This window comes from Diabrotica virgifera, chromosome 5, assembly GCF_917563875.1.
Source record: "Diabrotica virgifera virgifera chromosome 5, PGI_DIABVI_V3a".
Taxonomy (NCBI): Eukaryota; Metazoa; Arthropoda; class Insecta; order Coleoptera; family Chrysomelidae; genus Diabrotica; species Diabrotica virgifera.
The window spans coordinates 48,303,815-48,316,574 of record NC_065447.1 but is presented as its reverse complement, the minus strand read 5'-3'; the positions used below and the strand labels follow the sequence as shown (position 1 = coordinate 48,316,574).

At 33.9% G+C, this 12,760-nt stretch overlaps 1 protein-coding gene across 2 annotated transcripts in view; it reads left to right on the top strand.

The window, feature by feature from the left end:
* The first annotated feature begins 464 nt into the window (after positions 1 to 464).
* The window catches only part of LOC114328716 (regucalcin), a 43,469-nt gene continuing 31,173 nt past the window's right edge, over positions 465 to 12,760 (top strand). Inside the window, exon 1 of one of the 2 annotated variants that reach the window (XM_050651442.1) lies at positions 465 to 724. In XM_050651442.1, the coding sequence (XP_050507399.1) occupies positions 720 to 724 (5 nt within the window). In that variant the 5' untranslated portion in view covers positions 465 to 719. Of the gene's footprint in view, positions 725 to 824; positions 1,100 to 12,760 lie in introns of those variants that run through there. The other variant, XM_050651441.1, reaches the window with a different exon arrangement.

The window sequence follows — 12,760 nt, the reverse complement described above, 5'->3', positions numbered from 1 at the left end:
ATAATATTTTGACATAACTTTAATTCTGTTGTCTGTTGTATCGAGTTCAAGGTCAACAATGGTGTTAGAAAACATTGATGTTTAGGCTCGATGTTGTATTGCCATCGCTGGTGACCATCGATGTTTCTGCAACGATGCTCATCTCTAGATGTGAGTGTCTTCAAACTCTATCGCCACAAGCGGTAATATGTTGAACTAACACACGTCTGCATCCGATACTGCTGCCACCGCATTCTGTTGGTCGAGTTGAACTATTGAAACAACAGACACGCGCAGAACAGAAGTTTTATTCCATGAAAAATAGTCGGTAAAAGTTATTATTACGGCGAATTAAAAAAGTAAATACCTACTAGTAAAAAAGATGGTAAAATTTCGCGGCACACGTACAGGGACTTCAGAGCACACCAGTGTGCCGCGACACATTGGTTGGGAACCTCTGGTGTATAGTGTATCAGATACAGCATAACGGTAACGGTTCATGGTCGTCAAAAATCTGTGTATTACGAGTATTATCTAATTCAGCGGAACTTAGAAATCCCATAAAACTACATGTTTTATGAGTGTATACCAAATCGTAAACCAAGATCATGTTTGTATCAAATGATATAATATTTTATGACAGGATTGTAACATTATTAAGTAGTAAAGCATCCTGTATAAAGACAAAGGCGCGTGTTCGTGAATTATTTTTTCGGAGTGGGTGAACAACGGACGCTAAAATGACGTAAGTAATATTTTTTTTAGAAATTGTACATAGGTAATTAATATAAAAATATTTTTGTTGCCTTTGCGAATACTGAGTCTTTCACAGTGTTCCATTATATTTTACATTTGGCTTACAGTCACTCAATTTGTATGATTGTAGTTACATTAATTTATATGAATTAAATATAAATAGTCCAGTCGCCAGAGATGATCACGCTTGTTTCGGTATTACTTTGATTTTGTGTTGTTCTGTTCGGTGATTTTGTTTTTGTGCCATAATAATTATGGATATGGACAAAAAGAAAGGCAGATCAATCTGTGCAACGATCAACTGTGAAATCAGTGTATCAAATTGCAGCTACAGTTTTTTTCGTTTTCCAAAAGACAAAGCAAGGTAAGCATTTTTAAATTCACAATGTTTTTATAAATGTGTATAATAATATACCTTATAGGGTAGGTACTTGAAAATTTGATATTAACTATGAAAAAAAATGCATGTTTTAAAACTGTTTTTCACGTATGACTCAAAAACTATAAGCTTTTGTAAAAAAGTTATAGCTGCCAAAATTGAAGATAATAAAAAATTTAATACAATTCTCAGTTAAAGAACTAAACTAGTATCAATTATTCAAAGTCAATTATATGTAATTGAACGTATATTTTTTTCGACGAATACTCAAATCTAAGTATTCAAGCTTAAATAACGGGAAAACGATGCATTTTATAAAATATACCTGCCAAATACTTGTCAAAGTACTACAGAATACCTATCAAATGAGCTCTAGAAGAAGTTAATAGGATCAAAAATTAAGAAAGTTATGATGAAATTAAGAGAACCATTTCGAATTTTTTAGGAAAAAGTGAAAAATAAAACATATGCCATTTCCACAAAAATTAAAATTTATAGGAATCCTTACACGAATTTCTTTATATTATCATAAGTAATTAGTTCAATGATTTTAATTGGTTTAGAATACATTTTTTTGAAAAAAAGTATAATTTAAAAATGTCAGAATTTTAAAATTATCGTAATTTTCATTTTCCTTTGATAATAAATCCAAAAATACTCAATATACGTAAAAACTTATTTATAACCCAATTTTAGTTTTTTTTGTACCAAATATTTTACCTTTTTTATTATTTCTGTAGAGAACCTGTAGAGAAGCTTCAATTTTGATGCGAGAACCATGTAACGGGGGCCATTACCCTTTTATTTTTAAAAAAAGTAAGAGGTTTAAAAGATCAAATACAACGTGCTTTAATAGCCCTTAGAATTAAGTTTCAAATGGTTTCTAGTTGAACCTGATATCTTAAAGATTAACGGAGTTATTAAAAAAAAAACAGTATCATTTTTTGGAAGAATTTTTAAAAGATAAATTTTGAAACATTTTTGGAGCATACATTTTATTGCTATCGACTCGTTCAGGAGCTCATTTGACAGGCATTTCTAAGTTCTTTGTCAAATGTTTAATAAGTTTAAGTCTATTTAGTTAACAATAAAAGGTTTTTCGAGTAAGGACTTAATTTCATTTTTTTATTAGCTTCAATTTTGGTAATAATTTTTTTTTTGTAGAAACTTAAAGTTTTTTGGTTTTCTGTGAAAAATCGGTTAAGAACATGCATTTTTCTTACGAATAATTAAAATCTTTGATCTTTATTAACTCAAAAAGTTTTGATATATTTTAATAACTTTATGTAACAAATATTGCTTAGAATTTGTCCCTCTATCGACTTACACCTAATATTATTTTTAATAAAATAATGTTCACCCTCGAGAAGGGGTGGCATCCACCCCAGGGTGAAAGCGCAACTTGGCACCATATCACCTTTGTTCCTTGAGATATCTTCTAACCACTTACCAATTTTCATGCAAATCGATGAAGGTTCAACGAAATCGGAGGTAATAGCTTATATCCACCTTCAGTAACTGCACTATAAGTGGAGCATGCAACGCATGTGGTCTTTATCCATATACAACATTTCCATTATGAGAACATCCATAAAAAATGTTAAGAATCACACTGATATGAGAGTTAGGTCTATAACAAGTCGTTAGCCCCATAGCACTTTTAGTAAATAACTGTACAATAAGTACTAATTTTAAAGTGGTACCTACCAACCCTTAAGTGATTTCTTACCGTATTTCGCGATTTATTAAATTCACTTTTTTATGTATGTACAATGCTGTTACAGGCGAATTTTCAATTAAAATTATATGTTAAATAAGTTTAAAATAAATAAAAATATTATTTGCTACACTTTTTGAAAAATCAAGACCGGTGTTGCAACATCTATTTAAGCAAAGCCGGATCTGACCCCTTGCCCGAAAAAATGGGGTCTGGACAAATAATCCCCGGACAAATAATCCCGGACAAAAAATCCCCACAAAAAATCCCAGACAAATATTCACAAATTTTTTTGGACAAAATATCCCCACAAAAAATCCCCAAGAAATATTTGCTGCCGTATAGTTCTCTAAAAGTGTTTCCGAAATTTTTCTAAATTTCCAATTCCATGCCGAAAACTTCAAATTTTACATGACCAAAAAATGTGAGTTTTTTCAAAAATCTGTTCAAAAATTCAAAAAGGTCTGTAGAATAGCCTAGAAAAAGGTAGAAAGATGCAGTCAGAGAAGATCTAGAGAAAATGGGAGTGAGACAATGGGAAAAAGTGACACAGGACCGACAAACAGGAAAGGGAATAATAGTAAAGGCGGCAAAGACTCTCGAGGCATAACGACATTGATGATGATGATGATGACTATATATTTTTGACATTAGATTTACAAAATGTAACAGGTTTTTTTGCATTACAATCAAGATTATCGTTTTCAAGACCAGCAGTTATCATCATGAATACGCAATGTTTTGAACATAGTGATTTAAAGCAGAGTGAGAAAAAGATTTTAGCAAATAATTAAAACACGATTCCCACAGCCTTAGCTCAATCCCCATATCCTCCACGATTTTTGAAATAACTCACACTGTTTTGTCATGAAAAGTTTTAAGGTATCGACATGGAATTGGAATTCGAAATTTAGTAATCAAAATTACAAATCATGCTCAATAGACTAGGGCGCATCTGTAAAACTATTAGTACATTTGGACGTTGATAGGTGACTTAAATTTTTTTGCAGAAATTGCTTGAAAATAAATTAAATAATAATATTTGAGTTATCCTCCCTCTCAAAATGGTCCGGAACATTGTTTAAATAATCAAAATGTCAAAAAATTAAGGAAAAATTCGATTTTTTTCTTGGTTTTTTGATTATAACTTTAAAAGTATTCATTTCCGAGAAAAGTTGTACCGACATAAAAATTGTGTAATTAAATTTTCTACAATATAGAATTGGTTAAAAATTTAAAAAATAGCTACCCTTGTTGCAAAATAGCAATAATTGTGAAAAAAACATACAAAAACAAGTATTCGCATTTTACGTTTTTCAACCATTTATGCTAAACTTAGGACCTTCATGTTTCAACCTGAAAAACTTTATGATACAGTAAAACAAAGCTGTAAATTTCATTAAGATCGATTCAATAGATTTTGCAAAATAAATTTTGAATTCCAGCTTTCGTAAAAAAAAATTCATTTTTTCAAAATGTTACAGGACTGAAAATAAAGCAGATAGCAAGTTAAAAATTATTTTGCTTCTAGAAGTGTACTATACCTTTCGTTTACAATTTTCATCATCATCATTCTCTTTGCCTTATCCCTATGCGGGGTCGGCTTCCCTAATTGCATTTCTCCACACAATTCTGTCTTGGGTCATATCAATGTTAATCCCCTTTACCAACATGTCCTGCCTTATCGCCTCCCCCCAGGTCTTCTTTGGTCTTCCTCTCCTACTCCTTCCAGGAATCTGCACTTCAGCTATTCTTCGTATTGGGTGATTAACGTCTCGACGTTGAACATGACCGAACCATCTTAACCTATGCTCTCTCATTTTGGCATCAATTGGTGCCACACCTAGACTTCCCCTAATATACTCATTTCTAATTTTATCCTTCTTTGTCACTCCACTCATCCATCTAAGCATTCTCATTTCCGCCACATGCATTCGTTGTTCCTCTTTCTTTTTCACTGCCCAACATTCAGTTCCGTACATCATAGTCGGTCTTATGGCTGTTTTATAGAATTTTCCCTTCAGCTTCATTGGAATTTTTCTGTCACAAAACACACCACTCGCTTCTTTCCACTTCATCCATCCAGCCCTAATTCTACTGCATGCATCTCCATCTATTTCTCCATTACTCTGTAATACCGATCCTAGGTACTTAAAACTATTGCTTTTCACAATCATTTCACCATCCAAAGATACCATTTTATTTGTAGTAGCTCCATCTTTAAACGAACATTCCAAATACTCTGTTTTTGTCCTACTAAGTTTTAAACCTTTTTCCTCCAGAGCTTGTCTCCACTGTTCCAGTTTTTGTTCTAAGTCTCTTTCACTATTTCCTACTAACACGACATCATCAGCATACATTAAGCACCATGGAATGTTACCCTGTAGTTTCGCTGTTATCTGGTCCAAAACTAATGAGAATAAATACGGACTAAGCACAGAGCCTTGGTGCAATCCTACTTTCACATGAAATTTATCAGTCTCTCCCACACCTGTCCTAACACTAGTCGTTACTCCCTCATACATATCCCTCACAATCTTTACATATTCACCAGGGACTCCTTTCTTATTGAGTGCCCACCACAGAATCTCTCGAGGAACTCTATCATATGCTTTCTCAAGATCAATGAATACCATATGAGCGTTTGTTTCTTTACTCCTGTATTTTTCCATCAACTGCCTTATAATGAAAATTGCATCTGTTGTTGATCTACCCTGCATAAAGCCAAATTGATTCTCGGATATTTCGGTCTCTTCACGTATCCGTCTGTCAATTACTCTTTCCCATATTTTCATGGTGTGGCTAAGCAGTTTTATAGCCCTGTAGTTTGTACATTGTTGTATATCTCCCTTGTTTTTGTAAACAGGTACCAGTATACTGCTTCTCCATTCGTCTGGCATTTGTCCGACTTCCATAATTCTATTAAATAGACCTGCTAGCCACCTTGTTCCTGTCTCTCCCAATGCTCTCCATACTTCCCCAGGAATATCATCTGGTCCTACCGCTTTTCCTTTCTTTATTTTTTGAAGCGCTTGAGCCACTTCCTCGTTGGTTATTTTGGTGACCATTGCTGCTACTGTCTCCGTTGACTCTACAGGCTGTCTGTCAAATTCTTCATTTAATAAGCTGTCAAAGTACTTTCTCCATCTCTTTTTGACTTCCCTTTCGTGAACTAGTATTTTATTATTTTCATCTCGGATACATCTAATCTGATTAAAATCTTTTGCTTTCCTTGCTCTCTGTTTGGCTATTTTATATATCATCGTTTAGCCTTCCCTGGTATCAATTTGATCATATAGGTTTGAATACGCTTCTGCTTTGGCTTTTGCTACTGCTACTTTCGCTTCCTTTTTCGCCACCATATAGTTTTGAAGATCTGTGTCGGATCTGGTTTCTTGCCACTTTTTATATAATTTTCTCTTCTCTTTTATTTTTCCTTGTACTTCGTTTGACCACCACCAAGTCTCTTTATCCTCAAACTTTTTTCCTGACGTTTTCCCAAGTATTTCAATAGCAGTCTCTCTAATACTACTGGCCATTTTTCTCCAAATTGTATTAGGGCTTCCTTTCATGTTTCAACATATTTTTTCTACTATTCTTCTCCTGAATAGACCTTCTTTCTCATCTTTCAGCAGCCACCATTTGATTTTTTGTGGTCCTCTCCGATATTTTTGTTTAGTTTCGCTTTTTACTTCGATGTCCAGAACAAGCAGCTTATGTTGTTGGCTTACTGTCTCACTCACTATTACCTTGCAGTCCTTGCATTCACGTATGTCTTCTTTCCTTATCATGAAGTAGTCTATTTGGGATTGATGTTGTCCACTTTTGTAGGTAATAAGTTGAGTTTCTCTCTTTTTAAAGAATGTGTTAACAATCGCCATATCCAATGCTGTTGCTAATTCAAGCATGTCATCTCCAGCTTCATTTCTAGTTCCAAAGCCTAATCCCCCATGTATTGTTTCATATCCTGTCTTGGTTTGGCCCACATGTGCATTGAAATCACCTCCTATTATAACTTTCTCCTCTGCTGGAATATCACTCAGTACGTCTCCTAATTGATCATAGAAAGCTCTTCTTTCATTCTCACCCAGACCTGTTTGGTGAGCATACACACAAACAACATTCAATACCTCTTTATCAATTACAAATTTCACAGACATCATTCTATCACTCGTTCTTACAACTTCTACTACGTTACCTTTCATTTCACTATCAGCAATTATACCAACTCCATTTCTAGTGTTACTACTCCCTACATACCACAATTTGTATCCTTCACCTAGTTCTTTCGCCCTTTGTCCTTTCCACCTAGTTTCTTGAATACAAGCAATTTGAACTCTTCTTCGTTTGAGCGCATCCACTAACTCCAGACTCTTACCTGTAAGACTACCAAGATTCCAAGACCCTATCCTGATTTTTCTAACCTGCAATGGTGTTCCCCCTGAGATAGTCCTCACCCGGAGATCCGAACGGAGGCTCATTTTACTTCCGGAACATTTTACCTCAGGAGATGCCATCATTTCAGTATAAGTTTTTACTGCGTTTGGAGAAGGTCTTTTCATTATTATGGCCTGAAAAGATTTTTGGATATTTGATGCCTGAATGCCTTTTCTATCAGCACCATACCCTGCCCTGCACGTTTAGCCAATACACCACCAATGCAACCAAAGTGCAGTATTACCCCACACCCGCCTGCATTTTTCTGTATAGGCCAGGATCCCTACTGTAAGGACTGCCCTATAAGCCAATGTATTGTTGCCCGTATCCCGCCGCTAGGAGGCACGTACTTTGGTTATTTCGGGATACCTTTCGTTTACAATTTTTGCAAAATTAAAATCGATTAACATCACGGCGTCAGGAATTTTTTTTTTAAATAAACATTAATTATTGGTGCTACGCGCAGGACAGAGGATAGTTTGCTCTGATTGGGCATTCCAATGACCTTTGATAATGATTGATACATTTTAATTTTTATTATATTTCGATATAAATAAATAAATTTGTTTATTGCAAAATAAAAACACATACTCTATCCTTTGAAATAAAACTTTTATTACCAAAAACTTTCTTTGCTCATATATTTTAACTTAAATAATAAAAGTTTATTATTTTTAAACATATGCAATTGTTTAAACAATATTTCACAAACAATAATAAAATTAGTTTGATTTTTGTGGAATTAAAGTATTAAAATACGACAAAATATAGAGTAAGAAAATAATATATTAGATAAAGATTGGAAGAAATTTTGGTGGAAATCAACTTGTGTGAATCGAACACCGTTGTCCTGCGCGTAGCACCAAAAATTATTGTTTATTTCAAAAATTTTCTGACACCGTGGTAATTAATCGATTTTAATTTTGAAAATTGGAAATGAAAGATACAGTACACTTCTATAAGCAAAAAAATTTCGACTTGATAATATCTGCTTTATTTTCAGTCCTGTAACATTTTGAAAAAATAAAATTTTTTTTGCGAAAGCTGGATTGCAAAATTTATTTTGCAAAATCTATTGAACCGATCTTAATCAAATTTACAGTGTTGTTTTACTGTGTCATAAAGTTTTTCTGAGTAAAATATGAAGGTCCTAAGTGTAGCATAAATGGTTGAAAAACGTAAAATGCGAATACTTGTTTTTGTATGGTTTTTTCGCAATTAGTACTATTTTGCAACTAGTGTGACTATTTTTTAAATTTTTAACCAATTCTGTATTGTAGGAAATTATATTTCGCAACTTTTATGTCAGTACAACTTTTCTCGAAAATGAATACTTTTAAAGTTATAATCAAAAAACCAAGAAAAAAAATCGAATTTTTCCTTAAATTTTTGACATTTTGATTATTTAGACAATGTTCCGGACCTTTTTGAGAGGGAGGATAACTCAAATACTATTATTTGATTTATTTTCAAGCAATTTCTGCAAAAAAATTTGAGTCACCTCTCAACGTCCATCTCAAAACAGATGCGCCCTGGACTATAATCTTAATTGCCATTCAATATTTTCATACCGAAAATCGGTTTCATGGGGATTGATATCTATGATAATATAACTCTCATGCACTGAAGCTGAAAAACATTTGCGTCGATTGCATTTACGGGAAAACTTTTAGAGAATTGTTCGGCAGCAAATATTTCTTGGGAATATTTTGTCTGGGATTTTTTGTGGGGATATTTTGTCCAAAAAAATTTGTGAGGATTATTTCTCCGGGATTTTTTGTGGGGATTTTTTGTCCGCGGATTATTTGTCCGGTGATTTTTTGTCCGGGGATTTTTTGTCCGGGGATTTTTTGTCCGGGGATTTTTGTCCAGGGATAATTTGTGGGGATTTTTTGTCCGGGATTATTTGACCGAAGATTATTTGTCCTAGCTTCCAGAATCTGTCTGACAGATAAACAGTGTAAATTTATTGAAGTGAACCTTTGGGGTGTTCGGTGAGCTCTCAGAGGAGGTGGAAATCATCGATTTACCAAGAACCTAAACGCCGCAGAAAAAAACTTTTCAAATAAACAATGTATCCGAGATCATTCTGAACAAAAATTTTTCTTAGCACTTTTTTTGTAGAATGAACTGCTTTTCAGTTACGCGGAATCAATTTTTTAATTAAGTAGATAAAATGTATATCATTTCCTCGTTAAAAAATCGATTCTGTGATCCGATTGTCCCATCGACTAAAGTCAAAATGCGCTATAAAAACGAAGTGCAGATGATGAAATAAAAGTGCAGTTTTGGTATGTAACTTTTGCGTTTTGCCGTAAATGAAGTAAGTATCTATAAAGCTGTTAAAAAATAAACGTTCGCGTTGCCTTTCTTTATTATTTACAATAGAGATCAATAAAATTTACCCCTTCCATTGAGCGGTGGCTGTGGAACTTTCATTGCTACAGCAAAAACTACAATTCTAAATTTGGATTTTGAGTTGTTTTGTTAAGGAATTTGAAGCAATTGGGATGTGCCTAAAAACGCTGAATTTAAACTTTTACATTCCAATCGATTTAAAATATTAAAAAATACTTTTTTTCGATTGCACATGTATCTATTTCAAAACTGTACATTATAAGTAGTGTGACCAACTCCAATTCAGTCGAATTCGGGACAAAGCTGAAAAGAATACCTGAAACCCGGGACTTTTCAATGAAAATCGGGCCATTTTTTTAAATACAGTGTGAGCCAAAGAAAACAGTCCACCTCGATAAAGTTTATTCAATTTTTTATTCAGTAATATTAACATTGACATAATTATTGATACAGGGTGTCCAAGAAAAATTATTTTGAATTAAATTAATTGACACAAAAATAAAGAATGTATGTAATTTATTTAAATCAAAATACATTCTACTGCTGACAGAAAACAGAACAAAATGTTTATTTCATAAATAAACATTGTTGCTTAAATTCAATATTCAACCTACCAAGAGACAGGGTGGGACTTGTTTGTGAGACCTGTTTGTAAACACACGTTTTATAATTTACGGTCGATTTAAACAAATTATCGCTAAATAAAAGCCTTTTAATAGTTAAGTTTTACTAGTGCAGTGACATAAAATACCAAGAACAGCAACTGTGAGTAAATTTTTAATATTAACTGCATCCAGACGATTTTTGTTAGGCTGATTGAAGTTACATATCAGATACACAAGACTGAAAAGTAATTAGCTAGTAAAAACTCGCCTAGCGAAATAAAGAATTTTTAACAACAAAAGGCAGGGTCGGCCTGGGAAAAATGTTTTGGACAATAATTATATTTAACAAAATAACTTAGCAAATTTGAATATTTTAAATAAAATGTCACAACCAACATTTACAAATCAATCTTCATCCACCAACACTCACCCAGATAATAATTTAAATAATATGAATACCTCCAACACATATTATGCAAGCACTGTCTCAAAAAATATCTACAAGTATCCTAACAAAGACCAGGCACTTATCTTCGGCTCCATTCAGGGAGCAAAACTTCAAGATTATCTTCTCCAATTGGGACCTCTGGTAAAACCAATAAACATAATTTTCTGTAGCAGAATTTCACACAACAGAATATGTGTTTATCTAACCAATAAATCACTGGTTGATGAGTTTTTAACTAATCATGGTCAAATTGTTGTCAATAATGAAGTCATCAAAGCAAGACGTCTAATTTCACCAGCAGACAGACTAGTATTATCGAATGTAAGCCCAACGATCCCACACGAAACTCTTGTAACCTTACTGGAAAATATTGGATTAAAATTAGTTTCTCCAATAAACTTTCTTAGAATAGGTGCATCAAATCCAGAATACCAACACATACTCAGCTTCAGAAGACAGGTGTATATCGCTCCTTCCCCAGATATTACCATACCCGAATTCTTAGAAATAACACATGATAATCTATCATATCATATCTTTTTAGCCCTAGACAGTCAACGCTGCTTCACCTGCAAATTATCGGGCCATGTTGCATCCCAATGCCCTTCGGGCAATATTAACCCACATTCCCAACAATCATCACAACTCACACATAATGTTCCAATCTCGTCAATATCTCAACCGGATGAAACATCGCCTAATGACTTAAATTCCCACTCAATAAATAATATTCTACCCGAAAGTTCCTCAGTAGTAGAAAATTGTGCAAACGTCGCCAATACTGCTTTGATCACATCCAATCTGGTAACAAATCCAGATCACACTGCTCAATCTGAAAATATCCCAACCTCGAACAAAACTACTAAGTCAACAACTTCATCCGCAACAAAACGAACAGCTGAAGATATGACCCCAGCCACTCCAGAAGAACAAATGCCACCCAATACTTCTACCTTCTCTCTTCCCCAAACAGTCGTTCAGAAAAACAAAAAACCCAAATCTAATACATCAGATCCAGAAATAGAACTTACTGAATCTATTATAAACTATATCGACTCTCATTCTCCTCACTTCATAATCAACAGCCATCAGCTTAAACAGCTCCTAGAAAATACATACGGATCGAGGGATGTTCTTAGCATTGCGGAAGACTTCACAGAAGATATTCCAAAACTAATAGATATGTTAGAAGAACTACATCCTCACGCAAACACTAAGAAGCTAAAAACTCGTGTCACAAGGCTAAAAAAGAAATTACTAAAGCAATCCCAAGATTTAAGTGATACCCAATCTGATATCTCAAATACATCTCAAGATACCCAATAAATACATTCGAGTCATTACTCCAGTGGAACTTAAATGGGTACTATACCCGTTTAAATATGCTACAGCATATCATAGCCCTCCATTCTCTGGACATATTGTGTCTACAAGAAACTCACTTCCGAGACGAAAATGTCCACAAAATGAGGGGATACAATGAATTCGTTAAAAACCGAAATGTACAAGTTGCGAGTGGCGGCGTAGCCATTTACGTCTCAAAGAATCTACAAGCAACACAAATTAGAATAAATACAAACCTAGAAGCGATAGCCGTAAAAATTAAAGCACAACTAAATTACACCATCTGCAACATATACATTCCTCCTGATCACTATTTAACTGAGGATGAACTGGAGTCTCTAGTTAATCAACTTCCAACTCCTTTCATTCTTCTAGGAGATTTTAATGCCCACAATTACTCCTGGGGTTCTCAAAAAAGAGACAGAAGGGGACGAATTCTATCAAACATATTCAACACCATGAACATAAGTTTACTGAATGATGGCAGCAATACTAGATTCAATATAGCTACTGGCAATTCTTCTTGCATCGATCTTTCATTATGTAGCCCAACTATTAGTCCTTACCTTGAATGGAGAGTTATGGATGACTTACTAGGCAGTGACCACTTTCCTATAAAATTAACGAATTCAATTATAAAAGACAAAATATCAAACGGAGATAGTATCCATCAGAAATGGAAAATAAAGAAAGCCGACTGGAGCTCTTTCTCAAAAACCATTGAAAATAACATATAC